Source organism: Pangasianodon hypophthalmus, chromosome 23 (assembly GCF_027358585.1).
Source record: "Pangasianodon hypophthalmus isolate fPanHyp1 chromosome 23, fPanHyp1.pri, whole genome shotgun sequence".
In the NCBI taxonomy this organism is placed as follows: domain Eukaryota; kingdom Metazoa; phylum Chordata; class Actinopteri; order Siluriformes; family Pangasiidae; genus Pangasianodon; species Pangasianodon hypophthalmus.
In genome coordinates this window covers 5441675-5464918 of record NC_069732.1, presented here as the reverse complement: position 1 = coordinate 5464918, position 23244 = coordinate 5441675, and the positions used below count along the sequence as shown (strand labels likewise).

General features: G+C 36.1%; 4 protein-coding genes across 4 annotated transcripts; all 4 read left to right on the top strand.

Annotated features, from left to right (window-relative positions):
* The first annotated feature begins 528 nt into the window (after window positions 1-528).
* On the top strand, window positions 529-8473 carry LOC128317291 (intercellular adhesion molecule 2-like). The gene is made up of 7 exons (XM_053228687.1): window positions 529-1009; window positions 3776-3877; window positions 4998-5249; window positions 5344-5676; window positions 7249-7500; window positions 7595-7718; window positions 8470-8473. Exons 2-7 carry the CDS (start codon window positions 3826-3828, stop codon window positions 8471-8473), a joined length of 1017 nt encoding a protein of 338 aa, XP_053084662.1. The 5' UTR covers window positions 529-1009; window positions 3776-3825.
* Window positions 8474-9486: 1013 nt separating this feature from the next.
* On the top strand, window positions 9487-11539 carry LOC128317290 (intercellular adhesion molecule 2-like). The gene is made up of 3 exons (XM_053228686.1): window positions 9487-9769; window positions 9864-10189; window positions 11510-11539. Exons 1-3 carry the CDS (start codon window positions 9487-9489, stop codon window positions 11537-11539), a joined length of 639 nt encoding a protein of 212 aa, XP_053084661.1.
* A 221-nt stretch (window positions 11540-11760) lies between these two features.
* On the top strand, window positions 11761-14858 carry LOC128317289 (uncharacterized). The gene is made up of 5 exons (XM_053228685.1): window positions 11761-12043; window positions 12138-12470; window positions 14028-14279; window positions 14374-14706; window positions 14824-14858. The coding sequence occupies exons 1-5, from the start codon at window positions 11761-11763 to the stop codon at window positions 14856-14858; spliced, it is 1236 nt and encodes a 411-aa protein (XP_053084660.1).
* Window positions 14859-16239: 1381 nt separating this feature from the next.
* LOC128317288 (uncharacterized) lies at window positions 16240-20524 on the top strand. Its single transcript, XM_053228684.1, has 6 exons — window positions 16240-16522; window positions 16617-16740; window positions 16837-16949; window positions 18524-18775; window positions 18870-19195; window positions 20495-20524. Exons 1-6 carry the CDS (start codon window positions 16240-16242, stop codon window positions 20522-20524), a joined length of 1128 nt encoding a protein of 375 aa, XP_053084659.1.
* The last annotated feature ends 2720 nt before the right edge of the window (window positions 20525-23244 follow it).

Below are 23244 nucleotides of genomic sequence, written 5' to 3'. Positions count from 1 at the left end.
ATTATGTAGATGATATGATAATGAACCAATAAAAAGAAAGTATTTAACTGTGACTAGATTTGAGGTAAGAAGTAAATGGAGAAGAGCAGGGATGGAAAAAACCTGAGTAGTACTTTAGTATAATAACAAAATCTTATTTTGGTATATTTATTCTTTACTTGAGTATCATTGGAATTGAATATTTATAGTCTTACTTCCAAAAAAATGTTTTCCTCTTTGCATTTTTATTTAGACCTTCAAAGTACTCATTACAAATCACAAAGGTCTCTTCTTCTCTCATACAGCCAATGAGTGTATGCTATACAGCAATAGAATGGGCTCAGTTAAGCATCCAGTCATTTCAGTTTAGCATCCAATCATCAATGTAGAAAAAATGATCAAGAATCTTGTCAATTCGTTACCCGCTGTGACCTTCTCATGGTCATTGTACACATACACAATGTAGTCAGCACTTTAGCTATCCATATTGTTTTAATATGGATAAGCCACAGGACTGGCAGTGTGGAACTTGAAGATGACGGGGCCTGGACCTACCTCAGTATAGTGTTTCAATATGTTCGTGTAAGCAAAGACTCGTATAAAATGGGGCATCTACTTCTGCCTCTCAAGATGGCATAGTCTCTATCTAATCTGAAAAAGCATCACACCCCAGCACATACACTCGTTCAAGGTCACCGGACTTCTAATCATAGAAATCTAAACTTGATCACCACACGCTTATATAACACACAAACACACAGTGGAGGTGAAGTTTACACAGTGAAAAGGAAGAGTTTACTCTTGATGTTATCAAGCCCTGTTATTTGTGCACAGTGTTTCTGGTTTGATCCTGTTCTGGTTTTCTGTTTTTTATTCTGGTTTTTGTCCCTACAAGTCTGTTTGCTGATTGCCGGACCTTTTGGATATTTTTGGATTCTGCCCTTGTCTCACAATTTGAATATGTTAGGCTGCCTATTATAAGTCATTATCCGCAATTGCATTCGCCTCTGCCGACTGATAGCTTGTTGAGGTAAGTTTAGCTAATTTTCTAACATTAACTGGCTATACTTAACCAAGTTAGCCTACTTTCTTTGTTAATGCCAGATTAAACTAGCATTGACACCAGTAGCTAACATAATTGGTTTGGCAGCAAGTCAAATTTTAGCTAATGGTAAATATCGCATATTTACAGAGATTGAATATTTTCAGGCAAAATAATAGAAACAAAAAGAATCTTCTATCAATTTTAGAGAAGTAATAAATGTTACTTTTCACATGAAAACATGGCTTTAACTTTATTTCATCAGTTAAATTAATTTACTTTTTAATACTTTAATTAAATAATTTAAAAATAGCAACTATATTTTTTTAATTTGCACTTCCATACATTTTTTTTTGGCTGGATACTTCCAATTTTAATTAAGATGACATTTGACACAGTATCTATACTTTCATTTAAGCATAATATCTCAGTACTAAGGAGTACTAAGAGTGGAAAATGGTCCAATGGGCAATCATTTGTTTTTACATATTACAGTCAGGTCCATAAATATTGGGACAGTGACACAGTTTTGGTAATTTTGCCTCTGTACACCACCACAGTGGATTTGAAATGAAGCAGTCAAGATGTGACTGAAGCGTAGACTTTCAGCTTTAATTCAAGGGGTTTAACAAAAATATTGCATTAACCGTTTAGGAATTACAGCCATTTTTTACAGAGTTCCTCCATTTTCACAGGCTCAAAAGTAATGGGACAATTGACTGATAAGCAGTTTCATGGCCAGCTGTGGCCTGTTTCCTCCTTATATCATGATAAATTAAGGAGATAAAAGGTCTGGAGCTGATTCCAAGTGTTGAATTTGCATTTGGTAGCTGTTCATGGGAACTCTCAATATGAAGTCCAAAGAGGTGTTGATGCAAGTGAAGGAGGCCATCATTAGGCTGAAAAACCAAAACAGACTTATCAGAGAGATAGCAGAAACTTTAGGAGGGCCAAATCAACAATTTGGTACATTCTTAAAAAGAAGGAATGCACTGGCGAGCTCAGCAACACCAAAAGGCCTGGGAGACCACAGAAAACAACTAAAGTGGATGATTGCAGAATTCTTTTCTTATTGAAGAACAACCCCTTCACAACATCTAGCCAAGTCAGGAACACTCTGGAGGAGGTAGGCCTATCATTGTCAAAGTCTACAATCAAGAGCCACCTTCATGAATGTAAATACAGACGGTTTACCTCAAGATGCAAATTGCCGGTAACACTCAAGAACACAAACGCCAGATTAGACTTTGCTAAAAACCTCTAAAAAAAGCCTGACCAGTTCTGATGCAAGATTAACTTGTACCAGAATGATGGGAAGAGAAAAGTATGGAGAAGGAAAGGAAGGGCTCATGATCCAAAGCATACCACATCATCCATCAAACATGTGGAGGCAGTGTTATGGCATGGGCATGTTTGGCTGCCAATGGAACTGGGTCACTGGGGTTTATTGATAATGTGACTGTTGATAGAAGTAGCAGGATGAATTCTGAAGTGTACAGAGCTATACTTTCTGCTCAGATTCAGTCAAATGCTGCAAAACTGATAGGACAGCGCTTCACAGTACAGATGGATAACAACCCAAAACATACTGTGAAAGCAGCCCAAGAGCTTGGAAATTAAATGTTCTTAAATGGCCGAGTCAGTCACCTGACCTCAACCCAACTGAGCTGCTTTTCACTTACTGAAGACAAATCTGAAGGCAGAAAGACCCACAAACAAGCAGCAACTGAAGATGGCTGCAGTAAAGATTTGGCAAATCATCTCAAGGGAGGAAACTCAGCATTTGGTGATGTCCATGGGGTCCAGACTTCAGGTAGTCATTGACTGCAAAGGATTTACCTCCAAGTAATAAAAATAATCCTAATATTTATGATTATATTAGTTTGTCCCATTACTTTTGGGCCTGTGAAAATGGAGGAACTCTGTAAAAAATGGCTGTAATTCCTAAACGGTTAATGCAATATTTTTGTTAAACCCCTTGAATTAAAGCTGAAAGTCTACGCTTCAGTCACATCTTGACTGCCTCATTTCAAATCCACTGTGGTGGTGTACAGAGGCAAAATTACCAAAACTATGTAACTGTCCCAATATTTATGGACCTGACTGTATAAGCTTGCATATACAGTTATGGAATGGTTTTATTTTTATTTTTGCAAATCATATAGTAAATTAAATCATTTTTCTGCCTTCATAACAACTCTATTTATAGTTAGGGTTTTACTTATTTTTGGTAAGAAAAATCCATGTTCAATACCAATATGTTAAATATGCCCAACTAGTGGCTGTTGTAGAAGTGACTTTTTTGTTGTTCAACTAGATTTTGGAATTGAAAAGTTCAGCTAATCAGTTTGCCTGTGCGTGCAGTAGCTGCGTAGAGTGGCTTGCATTTCATAGCTCCCATGCAGCACGGTGAAACTTTCTTTGTGGTTTCCTTTTTGTTGCACTTTAGTGATGTTCCCCAACATTTCAGACTGACAGAAAATCAAGAGTTTGATTAAACAGTTGTAGATGGTTCTCCTTTCAATGACACATTCAAAAAAAGTTTGGCATGCTGCTCATGCGCTATTGACTAGAAATACCCAAATATGAATCTAACCACAGTTAGCAAACACTATGCCAACGTTACTCCAAGGCCACATTTAGCAAGACCAATGCCGAAGACCTAGTGTGTGCATGGTGTGATGATAAATTCACTGATAAATTCACATTTATTAAGTTATGTATGATCACATATATGAAATTTCTTTATGAGAGGCAGCAGTCATCATTAATATCACCTGCTGGTCTTCTGGTGTAATCTGGCCATGCTGTACCTTACACAGCTTACCAGCCTGGTCCTTATTGCACTCATAAAAGGTAAGTCTCTATCTTTTCTGCTCTATAGTTTTACAACAGATTGTTTCTTGTGTCTATTTCTTTCCCTTGTGTCATATGATACTTAAATATTTTGCTTATTTTCTGTCCTTTATTGCTGAGTTGTTCATTTGAAAGCATATTGTTACAGTATAACTAAGTATAACTACTTTGAATTAGAAGCAAAAGTTAAGATTGAGAATGCTGATGGGGTTATTTTCCATCTTGCAATTTTAGCAATGATATGAGCATGTGTAAGTTTCTATTCTATATTTGTAAGTTTCTAATTTCTATAAAATGAAACTCATTCGTTGTCTAGGAGGAAAAAGGCACGTTTGTTAATTCATTTCTAGAGGAAATCAGGTATTTATGGGTATAAAGTCACAACAGAGCATGTCACTCAGAAAAAGTGCATTCCCAACAATAACTTGTTAGAATTTTCACATTATATATTTCTGAGCAATTTGTGAATCAGTAGTGAGGTAGTGTTAAAAAAGCATTCATTAAAGATGCAGTCAATGACTTTTTAAGCCAGACTTTTAAGTTGGTACTTTTTGTAATATTTGTTAAAGTTCATCACGGTTTGGTAGCTTCTATAAAAAAAAATCACCTCAGAGTGAGAGAGAGAGAGAAAGAGAGAGAGAGAGAGAGATCCAGTATCGCTTGCCTCTGCCATCTGTAAACAGGAGAGATAAAACTAATGAACATCCAACCAATCAGGACAGCATGGTGTGTCTACTTGCCAGTCATGTTCTGTCAGGGCCATGTCTATTCGCTTTAGATTGACCAAAGTAAGATTTTTATTTTGAATGTAAGTAGTCTGACTTCTCTATGTTCCCAGGAAGCGGGTGGAGCCACTGAAACTATATGAGAAACTTTATTTATGCACCAACCAATTCCAGTATAGTATACAACCAAATGTTGTAAAAGGCTACATGCAACTCTTTTCATAAAACTCAATGTGCTCTCCAAATTAAAATGGAAACTGTTTTTTAATCTTTGAGATTACACATATTCTAGTTATAATCTGATCTCATAACAAAAGTCAAACGATCAAAGGTACAATTATCTTTCTCCATAATCAATAGTAAAATGATTGAAATGGAGCAATATGTTTTGGCAGGTGATTGTCCCATTAAACTTCAGCCTGTTAAGTTAGCTGTGGAGTTTGGGGCTTCAGCCTCAGCTAACTGTTCCACAACCATCAACCACCATGGCATGGGCTGGGAGGCATCGGAGGGAGCAGTAGACATGGTGGACGATGTCCAGTTCATCACCTGGAGGGTAGAGAGCCTCACACACTGGGACATAAAACCATTTTGCTACATCAACGCAAACGAGCAGTGCGAACTCACTCTCCAAGTTACTGTTTACAGTGAGTTGTATCTTACCTGTTGGCTTTGAGATATAATAACTTATGCCCTGTTCTGCATACACAGTATGATAGAATTTCTACTCTTTCCCCACAGAGCCTCCAGACCGGGTTTCCATCAGCACTGTGGGTCACACAGGGCCGATGACTGAAGGCAGCCAGTACGAGCTCGAGTGTGATGTTCAGAATGTTGCTCCTGTTCATCTCCTCACTGTGAACTGGTACAAAGGACAACGTCTAGTGAAAAGTGTAGAATCTGATCACCATTCCTCCATAACCCCAGTAAACTATTCTAATACACTCTGGATCTCCACAAGCAAAGATGATGATGGAGTTCAGTACAGATGTGAGGCAGAACTGAAACTGGGACCAGAAGGACCTCAACCTCCTCCTGTAGTGACATCAGATCCTCTCAACATTACAGTGCACTGTGAGTGTTTCATGGTCTTTAGGCTTTACATATCTGTAAATACAAGTATATGTAGTATAACATATGTTATGTTATACTACATTTTTATATTGCATTTTTTCATGACATGTTTTTTTCTTTATTCAGTTTACTTGCCATTCAGCTTCAGTTCAATTCAGTAACTAATGAGACTTACAACTATATTATCTGAATAATAACCACTGTTAGAACTTTGATGGTGTAAATAATAATAATAATAATAATAATAATAATTTATTATTATTATTATTATTATTATTATTACTGTTGTTGTTGTTGTTAGAACACACTGACAGTAGAAAGTAAATCTGATGTCACTGGTGTGAATGTAGGCTGGAAAATGTAAAATGAAATGTAATCAACTGTCCATGGACTAATTTTTAGTTTTACTAATTAGCTGTATACAAAATAGAAATTCTCAAACACAGTAAGAGAACACACGAAGAATGCACTACTGACTTCCTAATTATATCAATCTTCTTTTTCTTCCCCTTTTTCAGGTAATCATGTTTCTTGTGTCTATTTCTTTCCCTTGTGTCATATGATACTTAAATATTTTGCTTATTTTCTGTCCTTAATGTTTATTGCTCAGTTATTCATTTGAAAGCATATTATTACAGTAACTAAATTAGAAGCAGAAGTTAATATTGAGAATGCTGATGGGATTATGTTCCATCTTGCAATTTTAGCAATGATATGAGCATTTGTAAGTTTCTATTATAAAATGAAACTCATTCGTTGTCTAGGAGGAAAAAGGCACGTTTGTTAATTCATTTCTAGAGGAAATCAGGTATTTATGGGTATAAAGTCACAACAGAGCATGTCACTCAGAAAAAGTGCATTCCCAACAATAACTTGTTAGAATTTTCACATTATATATTTCTGAGCAATTTGTGAATCAGTAGTGAGGTAGTGTTAAAAAAGCATTCATTAAAGATGCAGTCAATGACTTTTTAAGCCAGACTTTTAAGTTGGTACTTTTTGTAATATTTGTTAAAGTTCATCACGGTTTGGTAGCTTCTATAAAAAAAAATCACCTCAGAGTGAGAGAGAGAGAGAAAGAGAGAGAGAGAGAGAGAGAGATCCAGTATCGCTTGCCTCTGCCATCTGTAAACAGGAGAGATAAAACTAATGAACATCCAACCAATCAGGACAGCATGGTGTGTCTACTTGCCAGTCATGTTCTGTCAGGGCCATGTCTATTCGCTTTAGATTGACCAAAGTAAGATTTTTATTTTGAATGTAAGTAGTCTGACTTCTCTATGTTCCCAGGAAGCGGGTGGAGCCACTGAAACTATATGAGAAACTTTATTTATGCACCAACCAATTCCAGTATAGTATACAACCAAATGTTGTAAAAGGCTACGTGCAACTCTTTTCATAAAACTCAATGTGCTCTCCAAATTAAAATGGAAACTGTTTTTTAATCTTTGAGATTACACATATTCTAGTTATAATCTGATCTCATAACAAAAGTCAAATGATCAGAGGTACAATTATCTTTCTCCATAATCAATAGTAAAATGATTGAAATGGAGTAATATGTTTTGGCAGGTGATTGTCCCATTAAACTTCAGCCTTTTAAGTTAGCTGTGGAGTTTGGGGCTTCAGCCTCAGCTAACTGTTCCACAACCATCAACCACCATGGCATGGGCTGGGAGGCATCGGAGGGAGCAGTAGACATGGTGGACGATGTCCAGTTCATCACCTGGAGGGTAGAGAGCCTCACACACTGGGACATAGAACCAATTTGCTACATCAACACAAACAAGCAGTGCGAACTCACTCTCCAAGTTACTGTTTACAGTGAGTTGTATCTTACCTGTTGGCTTTGAGATATAATAACTTATGCCCTGTTCTGCATACACAGTATGATAGAATTTCTACTCTTTCCCCACAGAGCCTCCAGACCGGGTTTCCATCAGCACTGTGGGTCACACAGGGCCGATGATTGAAGGCAGCCAGTACGAGCTCCAGTGTGATGTTCAGAATGTTGCTCCTGTTCATCTCCTCACTGTGAACTGGTACAAAGGACAACATCTAGTGAAAAGTGTAGAATCTGATCACCATTCCTCCATAACCCCAGTAAACTATTCTAATACACTCTGGATCTCCACAAGCAAAGATGATGATGGAGTTCAGTACAGATGTGAGGCAGAACTGAAACTGGGACCAGAAGGACCTCAACCTCGTCCTGTAGTGACATCAGATCCTCTCAACATTACAGTGCACTGTGAGTGTTTCATGGTCTTTAGGCTTTACATATCTGTAAATACAAGTATATGTAGTATAACATATGTAGTATATTTTTATATTGCATTTTTTCATGACATTTTTTTTCTTTATTCAGTTTACTTGCCATTCAGCTTCAGTTCAATTCAGTAACTAATGAGACTTACAACTATATTATCTGAATAATAACCACTGTTAGAACTTTGATGGTGTAAATAATAATAATAATAATAATAATAATAATAATAATAATAATAATAATAATAATTTATTATTATTATTATTATTATTATTATTATTATTATTACTGTTGTTGTTGTTGTTAGAACACACTGACAGTAGAAAGTAAATCTGATGTCACTGGTGTGAATGTAGGCTGGAAAATGTAAAATGAAATGTAATCAACTGTCCATGGACTAATTTTTAGTTTTACTAATTAGCTGTATACAAAATATAAATTCTCAAACACAGTAAGAGAACACACGAAGAATGCACTACTGACTTCCTAATTATATCAATCATCTTTTTCTTCCCCTTTTTCAGGTAATCATGTTTCTTGTGTCTATTTCTTTCCCTTGTGTCACATGATACTTAAATATTTTGCTTATTTTCTGTCCTTAATGTTTATTGCTCAGTTATTCATTTGAAAGCATATTATTACAGTAACTAAATTAGAAGCAGAAGTTAAGATTGAGAATGCTGATGGGATTATGTTCCATCTTGCAATTTTAGCAATGATATGAGCATTTGTAAGTTTCTATTATAAAATGAAACTCATTCGTTGTCTAGGAGGAAAAAGGCACATTTGTTAATTCATTTCTAGAGGAAATCAGGTATTTATGGGTATAAAGTCACAACAGAGCATGTCACTCAGAAAAAGTGCATTCCCAACAATAACTTGTTAGAATTTTCACATTACATATTTCTGAGCAATTTGTGAATCAGTAGTGAGGTAGTGTTATAAAGCATTCATTAAAGATGCAGTCAATGACTTTTTAAGCCAGACTTTTAAGTTGGTACTTTTTGTAATATTTGTTAAAGTTCATCACAGTTTGGTAGCTTCTATAAAAAAAATCACCTAAGAGTGAGAGAGAGAGAAAGAGAGAGAGAGAGAGAGAGATCCAGTATCGCTTGCCTCTGCCATCTGTAAACAGGAGAGATAAAACTAATGAACATCCAACCAATCAGGACAGCATGGTGTGTCTACTTGCCAGTCATGTTCTGTCAGGGCCATGTCTATTCGCTTTAGATTGACCAAAGTAAGATTTTTATTTTGAATGTAAGTAGTCTGACTTCTCTATGTTCCCAGGAAGCGGGTGGAGCCACTGAAACTATATGAGAAACTTTATTTATGCACCAACCAATTCCAGTATAGTATACAACCAAATGTTGTAAAAGGCTACGTGCAACTCTTTTCATAAAACTCAATGTGCTCTCCAAATTAAAATGGAAACTGTTTTTTATTCTTTGAGATTACACATATTCTAGTTATAATCTGATCTCATAACAAAAGTCAAATGATCAGAGGTACAATTATCTTTCTCCATAATCAATAGTAAAATGATTGAAATGGAGCAATATGTTTTGGCAGGTGATTGTCCCATTAAACTTCAGCCTGTTAAGTTAGCTGTGGAGTTTGGTGCTTCAGCCTCAGCTAACTGTTCCACAACCATCAACCACCATGGCATGGGCTGGGAGGCATCGGAGGGAGCAGTAGACATGGTGGACGATGTCCAGTTCATCACCTGGAGGGTAGAGAGCCTCACACACTGGGACATAAAACCATTTTGCTACATCAACACAAACGAGCAGTGCTATCTCAGTCTCCCAGTTACTGTTTACAGTGAGTTGTATCTTACCTGTTGGCTTTGAGATATAATAACTTATGCCCTGTTCTGCATACACAGTATGATAGAATTTCTACTCTTTCCCCACAGAGCGTCCAGACCGGGTTTCCATCAGCACTGTGGGTCACACAGGGCCGATGATTGAAGGCAGCCAGTACGAGCTCCAGTGTGATGTTCAGAATGTTGCTCCTGTTCATCTCCTCACTGTGAACTGGTACAAAGGACAACATCTAGTGAAAAGTGTAGAATCTGATCACCATTCCTCCATAACCCCAGTAAACTATTCTAATACACTCTGGATCTCCACAAGCAAAGATGATGATGGAGTTCAGTACAGATGTGAGGCAGAACTGAAACTGGGACCAGAAGGACCTCAACCTCGTCCTGTAGTGACATCAGATCCTCTCAACATTACAGTGCACTGTGAGTGTTTCATGGTCTTTAGGCTTTACATATCTGTAAATACAAGTATATGTAGTATAACATATGTTATGTTATACTACATTTTTATATTGCATTTTTTCATGACATGTTTTTTTCTTTATTCAGTTTACTTGCCATTCAGCTTCAGTTCAATTCAGTAACTAATGAGACTTACAACTATATTATCTGAATAATAACCACTGTTAGAACTTTGATGGTGTAAATAATAATAATAATAATAATAATAATTTATTATTATTATTATTATTATTATTATTATTATTATTATTATTATTATTATTATTATTACTGTTGTTGTTGTTGTTAGAACACACTGACAGTAGAAAGTAAATCTGATGTCACTGGTGTGAATGTAGGCTGGAAAATGTAAAATGAAATGTAATCATCTGTCCATGGACTAATTTTTAGTTTTACTAATTAGCTGTATACAAAATAGAAATTCTCAAACACAGTAAGAGAACACACGAAGAATGCACTACTGACTTCCTAATTATATCAATCTTCTTTTTCTTCCCCTTTTTCAGGTAATCATGTTTCTTGTGTCTATTTCTTTCCCTTGTGTCATATGATACTTAAATATTTTGCTTATTTTCTGTCCTTAATGTTTATTGCTCAGTTATTCATTTGAAAGCATATTATTACAGTAACTAAATTAGAAGCAGAAGTTAATATTGAGAATGCTGATGGGATTATGTTCCATCTTGCAATTTTAGCAATGATATGAGCATTTGTAAGTTTCTATTATAAAATGAAACTCATTCATTGTCTAGGAGGAAAAAGGCACGTTTGTTAATTCATTTCTAGAGGAAATCAGGTGTTTATGGGTATAAAGTCACAACAGAGCATGTCACTCAGAAAAAGTGCATTCCCAACAATAACTTGTTAGAATTTTCACATTATATATTTCTGAGCAATTTGTGAATCAGTAGTGAGGTAGTGTTAAAAAAGCATTCATTAAAGATGCAGTCAATGACTTTTTAAGCCAGACTTTTAAGTTGGTACTTTTTGTAATATTTGTTAAAGTTCATCACAGTTTGGTAGCTTCTATAAAAAAAAATCACCTCAGAGTGAGAGAGAGAGAGAAAGAGAGAGAGAGAGAGAGATCCAGTATCGCTTGCCTCTGCCATCTGTAAACAGGAGAGATAAAACTAATGAACATCCAACCAATCAGGACAGCATGGTGTGTCTACTTGCCAGTCATGTTCTGTCAGGGCCATGTCTATTCGCTTTAGATTGACCAAAGTAAGATTTTTATTTTGAATGTAAGTAGTCTGACTTCTCTATGTTCCCAGGAAGCGGGTGGAGCCACTGAAACTATATGAGAAACTTTATTTATGCACCAACCAATTCCAGTATAGTATACAACCAAATGTTGTAAAAGGCTACGTGCAACTCTTTTCATAAAACTCAATGTGCTCCCCAAATTAAAATGGAAACTGTTTTTTAATCTTTGAGATTACACATATTCTAGTTATAATCTGATCTCATAACAAAAGTCAAACGATCAAAGGTACAATTATCTTTCTCCATAATCAATAGTAAAATGATTGAAATGGAGCAATATGTTTTGGCAGGTGATTGTCCCATTAAACTTCAGCCTGTTAAGTTAGCTGTGGAGTTTGGGGCTTCAGCCTCAGCTAACTGTTCCACAACCATCAACCACCATGGCATGGGCTGGGAGGCATCGGAGGGAGCAGTAGACATGGTGGACGATGTCCAGTTCATCACCTGGAGGGTAGAGAGCCTCACACACTGGGACATAAAACCATTTTGCTACATCAACGCAAACGAGCAGTGCGAACTCACTCTCCAAGTTACTGTTTACAGTGAGTTGTATCTTACCTGTTGGCTTTGAGATATAATAACTTATGCCCTGTTCTGCATACACAGTATGATAGAATTTCTACTCTTTCCCCACAGAGCCTCCAGACCGGGTTTCCATCAGCACTGTGCGTCACACAGGGCCGATGATTGAAGGCAGCCAGTACGAGCTCCAGTGTGATGTTCAGAATGTTGCTCCTGTTCATCTCCTCACTGTGAACTGGTACAAAGGACAACATCTAGTGAAAAGTGTAGAATCTGATCACCATTCCTCCATAACCCCAGTAAACTATTCTAATACACTCTGGATCTCCACAAGCAAAGATGATGATGGAGTTCAGTACAGATGTGAGGCAGAACTGAAACTGGGACCAGAAGGACCTCAATCTCCTCCTGTAGTGACATCAGATCCTCTCAACATTACAGTGCACTGTGAGTGTTTCATGGTCTTTAGGCTTTACATATCTGTAAATACAAGTATATGTAGTATAACATATGTAGTATATTTTTATATTGCATTTTTTCATGACATTTTTTTTCTTTATTCAGTTTACTTGCCATTCAGCTTCAGTTCAACTGAGTAACTAATGAGACTTACAACTATATTATCTGAATAATAACCACTGTTAGAACTTTGATGGTGTAAATAATAATAATAATAATAATAATAAATTATTATTATTATTATTATTATTATTATTATTATTGTTGTTGTTGTTGTTAGAACACACTGACAGTAGAAAGTAAATCTGATGTCACTGGTGTGAATGTAGGCTGGAAAATGTAAAATGAAATGTAATCATCTGTCCATGGACTAATTTTTAGTTTTACTAATTAGCTGTATACAAAATAGAAATTCTCAAACACAGTAAGAGAACACACGAAGAATGCACTACTGACTTCCTAATTATATCAATCTTCTTTTTCTTCCCCTTTTTCAGGTAATCATGTTTCTTGTGTCTATTTCTTTCCCTTGTGTCATATGATACTTAAATATTTTGCTTATTTTCTGTCCTTAATGTTTATTGCTCAGTTATTCATTTGAAAGCACATTATTACAGTAACTAAATTAGAAGCAGAAGTTAAGATTGAGAATGCTGATGGGATTATGTTCCATCTTGCAATTTTAGCAATGATATGAGCATTTGTAAGTTTCTATTATAAAATGAAACTCATTCGTTGTCTAGGAGGAAAAAGGCACGTTTGTTAATTCATTTCTAGAGGAAATCAGGTATTTATGGGTATAAAGTCACAACAGAGCATGTCACTCAGAAAAAGTGCATTCCCAACAATAACTTGTTAGAATTTTCACATTACATATTTCTGAGCAATTTGTGAATCAGTAGTGAGGTAGTGTTAAAAAAGCATTCATTAAAGATGCAGTCAATGACTTTTTAAGCCAGATTTTTAAGTTGTTACTTTTTGTAATATTTGTTGAAGTTCATCACGGTTTGGTAGCTTCTATAAAAAAAAATCACCTCAGAGTAAGAGAGAGAGAGAGAGAGAGAGAGAGAGAGATCCAGTATCGCTTGCCTCTGCCATCTGTAAACAGGAGAGATAAAACTAATGAACATCCAACCAATCAGGACAGCATGGTGTGTCTACTTGCCAGTCATGTTCTGTCAGGGCCATGTCTATTCGCTTTAGATTGACCAAAGTAAGATTTTTATTTTGAATGTAAGTAGTCTGACTTCTCTATGTTCCCAGGAAGCGGGTGGAGCCACTGAAACTATATGAGAAACTTTATTTATGCACCAACCAATTCCAGTATAGTATACAACCAAATGTTGTAAAAGGCTACGTGCAACTCTTTTCATAAAACTCAATGTGCTCTCCAAATTAAAATGGAAACTGTTTTTTAATCTTTGAGATTACACATATTCTAGTTATAATCTGATCTCATAACAAAAGTCAAATGATCAGAGGTACAATTATCTTTCTCCATAATCAATAGTAAAATGATTGAAATGGAGTAATATGTTTTGGCAGGTGATTGTCCCATTAAACTTCAGCCTGTTAAGTTAGCTGTGGAGTTTGGGGCTTCAGCCTCAGCTAACTGTTCCACAACCATCAACCACCATGGCATGGGCTGGGAGGCATCGGAGGGAGCAGTAGACATGGTGGACGATGTCCAGTTCATCACCTGGAGGGTAGAGAGCCTCACACACTGGGACATAGAACCAATTTGCTACATCAACACAAACGAGCAGTGCTATCTCAGTCTCCCAGTTACTGTTTACAGTGAGTTGGATCTTACCTGTTGGCTTTGAGGTATAATAACTTATGCCCTGTTCTGCATACACAGTATGATAGAATTTCTACTCTTTCCCCACAGAGCGTCCAGACCGGGTGTCTATCAGCACTGTGGGTCACACAGGACCGATGATTGAAGGCAGCCAGTACGAGCTCCAGTGTGATGTTCAGAATGTTGCTCCTGTTCATCTCCTCACTGTGAACTGGTACAAAGGACAAAGTCTAGTGAAAAGTGTAGAATCTGATCACCATTCCTCCATAACCCCAGTAAACTATTCTAATACACTCTGGATCTCCACAAGCAAAGATGATGATGGAGTTCAGTACAGATGTGAGGCAGAACTGAAACTGGGACCAGAAGGACCTCAACCTCGTCCTGTAGTGACATCAGATCCTCTCAACATTACAGTGCACTGTGAGTGTTTCATGGTCTTTAGGCTTTACATATCTGTAAATACAAGTATATGTAGTATAACATATGTAGTACATTTTTATATTGCATTTTTTCATGACATTTTTTTTCTTTATTCAGTTTACTTGCCATTCAGCTTCAGTTCAACTCAGTAACTAATGAGACTTACAACTATATTATCTGAATAATAACCACTGTTAGAACTTTGATGGTGTAAATAATAATAATAATAATAATAATAATAATAATAAATTATTATTATTATTATTGTTATTATTATTATTATTGTTGTTGTTGTTGTTAGAACACACTGACAGTAGAAAGTAAATCTGATGTCACTGGTGTGAATGTAGGCTGGAAAATGTAAAATGAAATGTAATCATCTGTCCATGGACTAATTTTTAGTTTTACTAATTAGCTGTATACAAAATAGAAATTCTCAAACACAGTAAGAGAACACACGAAGAATGCACTACTGACTTCCTAATTATATCAATCTTCTTTTTCTTCCCCTTTTTCAGGTAATCATGTTTCTTGTGTCTATTTCTTTCCCTTGTGTCATATGATACTTAAATATTTTGCTTATTTTCTGTCCTTAATGTTTATTGCTCAGTTATTCATTTGAAAGCATATTATTACAGTAACTAAATTAGAAGCAAAAGTTAAGATTGAGAATGCTGATGGGATTATGTTCCATCTTGCAATTTTAGCAATGATATGAGCATTTGTAAGTTTCTATTATAAAATGAAACTCATTCGTTGTCTAGGAGGAAAAAGGCACGTTTGTTAATTCATTTCTAGAGGAAATCAGGTATTTATGGGTATAAAGTCACAACAGAGCATGTCACTCAGAAAAAGTGCATTCCCAACAATAACTTGTTAGAATTTTCACATTACATATTTCTGAGCAATTTGTGAATCAGTAGTGAGGTAGTGTTATAAAGCATTCATTAAAGATGCAGTCAATGACTTTTTAAGCCAGATTTTTAAGTTGTTACTTTTTGTAATATTTGTTGAAGTTCATCACGGTTTGGTAGCTTCTATAAAAAATATCACCTCAGAGTAAGAGAGAGAGAGAGAGAGAGAGAGAGAGAGATCCAGTATCGCTTGCCTCTGCCATCTGTAAACAGGAGAGATAAAACTAATGAACATCCAACCAATCAGGACAGCATGGTGTGTCTACTTGCCAGTCATGTTCTGTCAGGGCCATGTCTATTCGCTTTAGATTGACCAAAGTAAGATTTTTATTTTGAATGTAAGTAGTCTGACTTCTCTATGTTCCCAGGAAGCGGGTGGAGCCACTGAAACTATATGAGAAACTTTATTTATGCACCAACCAATTCCAGTATAGTATACAACCAAATGTTGTAAAAGGCTACGTGCAACTCTTTTCATAAAACTCAATGTGCTCTCCAAATTAAAATGGAAACTGTTTTTTATTCTTTGAGATTACACATATTCTAGTTATAATCTGATCTCATAACAAAAGTCAAATGATCAGAGGTACAATTATCTTTCTCCATAATCAATAGTAAAATGATTGAAATGGAGCAATATGTTTTGGCAGGTGATTGTCCCATTAAACTTCAGCCTGTTAAGTTAGCTGTGGAGTTTGGGGCTTCAGCCTCAGCTAACTGTTCCACAACCATCAACCACCATGGCATGGGCTGGGAGGCATCGGAGGGAGCAGTAGACATGGTGGACGATGTCCAGTTCATCACCTGGAGGGTAGAGAGCCTCACACACTGGGACATAGAACCAATTTGCTACATCAACACAAACAAGCAGTGCGAACTCACTCTCCAAGTTACTGTTTACAGTGAGTTGTATCTTACCTGTTGGCTTTGAGATATAATAACTTATGCCCTGTTCTGCACACACAGTATGATAGAATTTCTACTCTTTCCCCACAGAGCGTCCAGACCGGGTTTCCATCAGCACTGTGGGTCACACAGGGCCGATGATTGAAGGCAGCCAGTACGAGCTCCAGTGTGATGTTCAGAATGTTGCTCCTGTTCATCTCCTCACTGTGAACTGGTACAAAGGACAACATCTAGTGAAAAGTGTAGAATCTGATCACCATTCCTCCATAACCCCAGTAAACTATTCTAATACACTCTGGATCTCCACAAGCAAAGATGATGATGGAGTTCAGTACAGATGTGAGGCAGAACTGAAACTGGGACCAGAAGGACCTCAACCTCCTCCTGTAGTGACATCAGATCCTCTCAACATTACAGTGCACTGTGAGTGTTTCATGGTCTTTAGGCTTTACATATCTGTAAATACAAGTATATGTAGTATAACATATGTAGTATATTTTTATATTGCATTTTTTCATGACATTTTTTTTCTTTATTCAGTTTACTTGCCATTCAGCTTCAGTTCAATTCAGTAACTAATGAGACTTACAACTATATTATCTGAATAATAACCACTGTTAGAACTTTGATGGTGTAAATAATAATAATAATAATAATAATAATAATAATAATAATAATAATTTATTATTATTATTATTATTATTATTATTATTACTGTTGTTGTTGTTGTTAGAACACACTGACAGTAGAAAGTAAATCTGATGTCACTGGTGTGAATGTAGGCTGGAAAATGTAAAATGAAATGTAATCATCTGTCCATGGACTAATTTTTAGTTTTACTAATTAGCTGTATACAAAATAGAAATTCTCAAACACAGTAAGAGAACACACGAAGAATGCACTACTGACTTCCTAATTATATCAATCATCTTTTTCTTCCCCTTTTTCAGGTAATCATGTTTCTTGTGTCTATTTCTTTCCCTTGTGTCATATGATACTTAAATATTTTGCTTATTTTCTGTCCTTAATGTTTATTGCTCAGTTATTCATTTGAAAGCATATTATTACAGTAACTAAATTAGAAGCAGAAGTTAAGATTGAGAATGCTGATGGGATTATGTTCCATCTTGCAATTTTAGCAATGATATGAGCATTTGTAAGTTTCTATTATAAAATGAAACTCATTCGTTGTCTAGGAGGAAAAAGGCACGTTTGGTAATTCATTTCTAGAGGAAATCAGGTATTTATGGGTATAAACTCACAACAGAGCATGTCACTCAGAAAAAGTGCATTCCCAACAATAACTTGTTAGAATTTTCACATTACATATTTCTGAGCAATTTGTTAATCAGTAGTGAGGTAGTGTTATAAAGCATTCATTAAAGATGCAGTCAATGACTTTTTAAGCCAGACTTTTAAGTTGGTACTTTTTGTAATATTTGTTAAAGTTCATCACAGTTTGGTAGCTTCTATAAAAAAAAATCACCTCAGAGTGAGAGAGAGAGAGAAAGAGAGAGAGAGAGAGATCCAGTATCGCTTGCCTCTGCCATCTGTAAACAGGAGAGATAAAACTAATGAACATCCAACCAATCAGGACAGCATGGTGTGTCTACTTGCCAGTCATGTTCTGTCAGGGCCATGTCTATTCGCTTTAGATTGACCAAAGTAAGATTTTTATTTTGAATGTAAGTAGTCTGACTTCTCTATGTTCCCAGGAAGCGGGTGGAGCCACTGAAACTATATGAGAAACTTTATTTATGCACCAACCAATTCCAGTATAGTATACAACCAAATGTTGTAAAAGGCTACGTGCAACTCTTTTCATAAAACTCAATGTGCTCTCCAAATTAAAATGGAAACTGTTTTTTAATCTTTGAGATTACACATATTCTAGTTATAATCTGATCTCATAACAAAAGTCAAACGATCAAAGGTACAATTATCTTTCTCCATAATCAATAGTAAAATGATTGAAATGGAGCAATATGTTTTGGCAGGTGATTGTCCCATTAAACTTCAGCCTGTTAAGTTAGCTGTGGAGTTTGGGGCTTCAGCCTCAGCTAACTGTTCCACAACCATCAACCACCATGGCATGGGCTGGGAGGCATCGGAGGGAGCAGTAGACATGGTGGACGATGTCCAGTTCATCACCTGGAGGGTAGAGAGCCTCACACACTGGGACATAAAACCATTTTGCTACATCAACGCAAACGAGCAGTGCGAACTCACTCTCCAAGTTACTGTTTACAGTGAGTTGTATCTTACCTGTTGGCTTTGAGATATAATAACTTATGCCCTGTTCTGCATACACAGTATGATAGAATTTCTACTCTTTCCCCACAGAGCCTCCAGACCGGGTTTCCATCAGCACTGTGGGTCACACAGGGCCGATGACTGAAGGCAGCCAGTACGAGCTCGAGTGTGATGTTCAGAATGTTGCTCCTGTTCATCTCCTCACTGTGAACTGGTACAAAGGACAACGTCTAGTGAAAAGTGTAGAATCTGATCACCATTCCTCCATAACCCCAGTAAACTATTCTAATACACTCTGGATCTCCACAAGCAAAGATGATGATGGAGTTCAGTACAGATGTGAGGCAGAACTGAAACTGGGACCAGAAGGACCTCAACCTCGTCCTGTAGTGACATCAGATCCTCTCAACATTACAGTGCACTGTGAGTGTTTCATGGTCTTTAGGCTTTACATATCTGTAAATACAAGTATATGTAGTATAACATATGTTATGTTATACTACATTTTTATATTGCATTTTTTCATGACATGTTTTTTTCTTTATTCAGTTTACTTGCCATTCAGCTTCAGTTCAATTCAGTAACTAATGAGACTTACAACTATATTATCTGAATAATAACCACTGTTAGAACTTTGATGGTGTAAATAATAATAATAATAATAATAATAATAATAATAATTTATTATTATTATTATTATTATTATTATTACTGTTGTTGTTGTTGTTAGAACACACTGACAGTAGAAAGTAAATCTGATGTCACTGGTGTGAATGTAGGCTGGAAAATGTAAAATGAAATGTAATCAACTGTCCATGGACTAATTTTTAGTTTTACTAATTAGCTGTATACAAAATAGAAATTCTCAAACACAGTAAGAGAACACACGAAGAATGCACTACTGACTTCCTAATTATATCAATCATCTTTTTCTTCCCCTTTTTCAGGTAATCATGTTTCTTGTGTCTATTTCTTTCCCTTGTGTCACATGATACTTAAATATTTTGCTTATTTTCTGTCCTTAATGTTTATTGCTCAGTTATTCATTTGAAAGCATATTATTACAGTAACTAAATTAGAAGCAGAAGTTAAGATTGAGAATGCTGATGGGATTATGTTCCATCTTGCAATTTTAGCAATGATATGAGCATTTGTAAGTTTCTATTATAAAATGAAACTCATTCGTTGTCTAGGAGGAAAAAGGCACGTTTGTTAATTCATTTCTAGAGGAAATCAGGTATTTATGGGTATAAAGTCACAACAGAGCATGTCACTCAGAAAAAGTGCATTCCCAACAATAACTTGTTAGAATTTTCACATTACATATTTCTGAGCAATTTGTGAATCAGTAGTGAGGTAGTGTTAAAAAAGCATTCATTAAAGATGCAGTCAATGACTTTTTAAGCCAGACTTTTAAGTTGGTACTTTTTGTAATATTTGTTAAAGTTCATCACGGTTTGGTAGCTTCTATAAAAAAAAATCACCTCAGAGTGAGAGAGAGAGAGAAAGAGAGAGAGAGAGAGAGATCCAGTATCGCTTGCCTCTGCCATCTGTAAACAGGAGAGATAAAACTAATGAACATCCAACCAATCAGGACAGCATGGTGTGTCTACTTGCCAGTCATGTTCTGTCAGGGCCATGTCTATTCGCTTTAGATTGACCAAAGTAAGATTTTTATTTTGAATGTAAGTAGTCTGACTTCTCTATGTTCCCAGGAAGCGGGTGGAGCCACTGAAACTATATGAGAAACTTTATTTATGCACCAACCAATTCCAGTATAGTATACAACCAAATGTTGTAAAAGGCTACGTGCAACTCTTTTCATAAAACTCAATGTGCTCTCCAAATTAAAATGGAAACTGTTTTTTATTCTTTGAGATTACACATATTCTAGTTATAATCTGATCTCATAACAAAAGTCAAATGATCAGAGGTACAATTATCTTTCTCCATAATCAATAGTAAAATGATTGAAATGGAGCAATATGTTTTGGCAGGTGATTGTCCCATTAAACTTCAGCCTGTTAAGTTAGCTGTGGAGTTTGGGGCTTCAGCCTCAGCTAACTGTTCCACAACCATCAACCACCATGGCATGGGCTGGGAGGCATCGGAGGGAGCAGTAGACATGGTGGACGATGTCCAGTTCATCACCTGGAGGGTAGAGAGCCTCACACACTGGGACATAGAACCAATTTGCTACATCAACACAAACAAGCAGTGCGAACTCACTCTCCAAGTTACTGTTTACAGTGAGTTGTATCTTACCTGTTGGCTTTGAGATATAATAACTTATGCCCTGTTCTGCATACACAGTATGATAGAATTTCTACTCTTTCCCCACAGAGCCTCCAGACCGGGTTTCCATCAGCACTGTGGGTCACACAGGGCCGATGATTGAAGGCAGCCAGTACGAGCTCCAGTGTGATGTTCAGAATGTTGCTCCTGTTCATCTCCTCACTGTGAACTGGTACAAAGGACAAAGTCTAGTGAAAAGTGTAGAATCTGATCACCATTCCTCCATAACCCCAGTAAACTATTCTAATACACTCTGGATCTCCACAAGCAAAGATGATGATGGAGTTCAGTACAGATGTGAGGCAGAACTGAAACTGGGACCAGAAGGACCTCAATCTCCTCCTGTAGTGACATCAGATCCTCTCAACATTACAGTGCACTGTGAGTGTTTCATGGTCTTTAGGCTTTACATATCTGTAAATACAAGTATATGTAGTATAACATATGTTATGTTATACTACATTTTTATATTGCATTTTTTCATGACATGTTTTTTTCTTTATTCAGTTTACTTGCCATTCAGCTTTAGTTCAATTCAGTAACTAATGAGACTTACAACTATATTATCTGAATAATAACCACTGTTAGAACTTTGATGGTGTAAATAATAATAATAATAATAATAATTTATTATTATTATTATTATTATTATTATTATTATTATTATTATTATTATTACTGTTGTTGTTGTTGTTAGAACACACTGACAGTAGAAAGTAAATCTGATGTCACTGGTGTGAATGTAGGCTGGAAAATGTAAAATGAAATGTAATCATCTGTCCATGGACTAATTTTTAGTTTTACTAATTAGCTGTATACAAAATAGAAATTCTCAAACACAGTAAGAGAACACACGAAGAATGCACTACTGACTTCCTAATTATATCAATCATCTTTTTCTTCCCCTTTTTCAGGTAATCATGTTTCTTGTGTCTATTTCTTTCCCTTGTGTCATATGATACTTAAATATTTTGCTTATTTTCTGTCCTTAATGTTTATTGCTCAGTTATTCATTTGAAAGCATATTATTACAGTAACTAAATTAGAAGCAGAAGTTAAGATTGAGAATGCTGATGGGATTATGTTCCATCTTGCAATTTTAGCAATGATATGAGCATTTGTAAGTTTCTATTATAAAATGAAACTCATTCGTTGTCTAGGAGGAAAAAGGCACGTTTGTTAATTCATTTCTAGAGGAAATCAGGTATTTATGGGTATAAAGTCACAACAGAGCATGTCACTCAGAAAAAGTGCATTCCCAACAATAACTTGTTAGAATTTTCACATTATATATTTCTGAGCAATTTGTGAATCAGTAGTGAGGTAGTGTTAAAAAAGCATTCATTAAAGATGCAGTCAATGACTTTTTAAGCCAGACTTTTAAGTTGGTACTTTTTGTAATATTTGTTAAAGTTCATCACGGTTTGGTAGCTTCTATAAAAAATATCACCTCAGAGTGAGAGAGAGAGAGAGAGAGAGAGAGAGAGAGAGATCCAGTATCGCTTGGCTCTGCCATCTGTAAACAGGAGAGATAAAACTAATGAACATCCAACCAATCAGGACAGCATGGTGTGTCTACTTGCCAGTCATGTTCTGTCAGGGCCATGTCTATTCGCTTTAGATTGACCAAAGTAAGATTTTTATTTTGAATGTAAGTAGTCTGACTTCTCTATGTTCCCAGGAAGCGGGTGGAGCCACTGAAACTATATGAGAAACTTTATTTATGCACCAACCAATTCCAGTATAGTATACAACCAAATGTTGTAAAAGGCTACGTGCAACTCTTTTCATAAAACTCAATGTGCTCTCCAAATTAAAATGGAAACTGTTTTTTAATCTTTGAGATTACACATATTCTAGTTATAATCTGATCTCATAACAAAAGTCAAACGATCAAAGGTACAATTATCTTTCTCCATAATCAATAGTAAAATGATTGAAATGGAGCAATATGTTTTGGCAGGTGATTGTCCCATTAAACTTCAGCCTGTTAAGTTAGCTGTGGAGTTTGGGGCTTCAGCCTCAGCTAACTGTTCCACAACCATCAACCACCATGGCATGGGCTGGGAGGCATCGGAGGGAGCAGTAGACATGGTGGACGATGTCCAGTTCATCACCTGGAGGGTAGAGAGCCTCACACACTGGGACATAGAACCAATTTGCTACATCA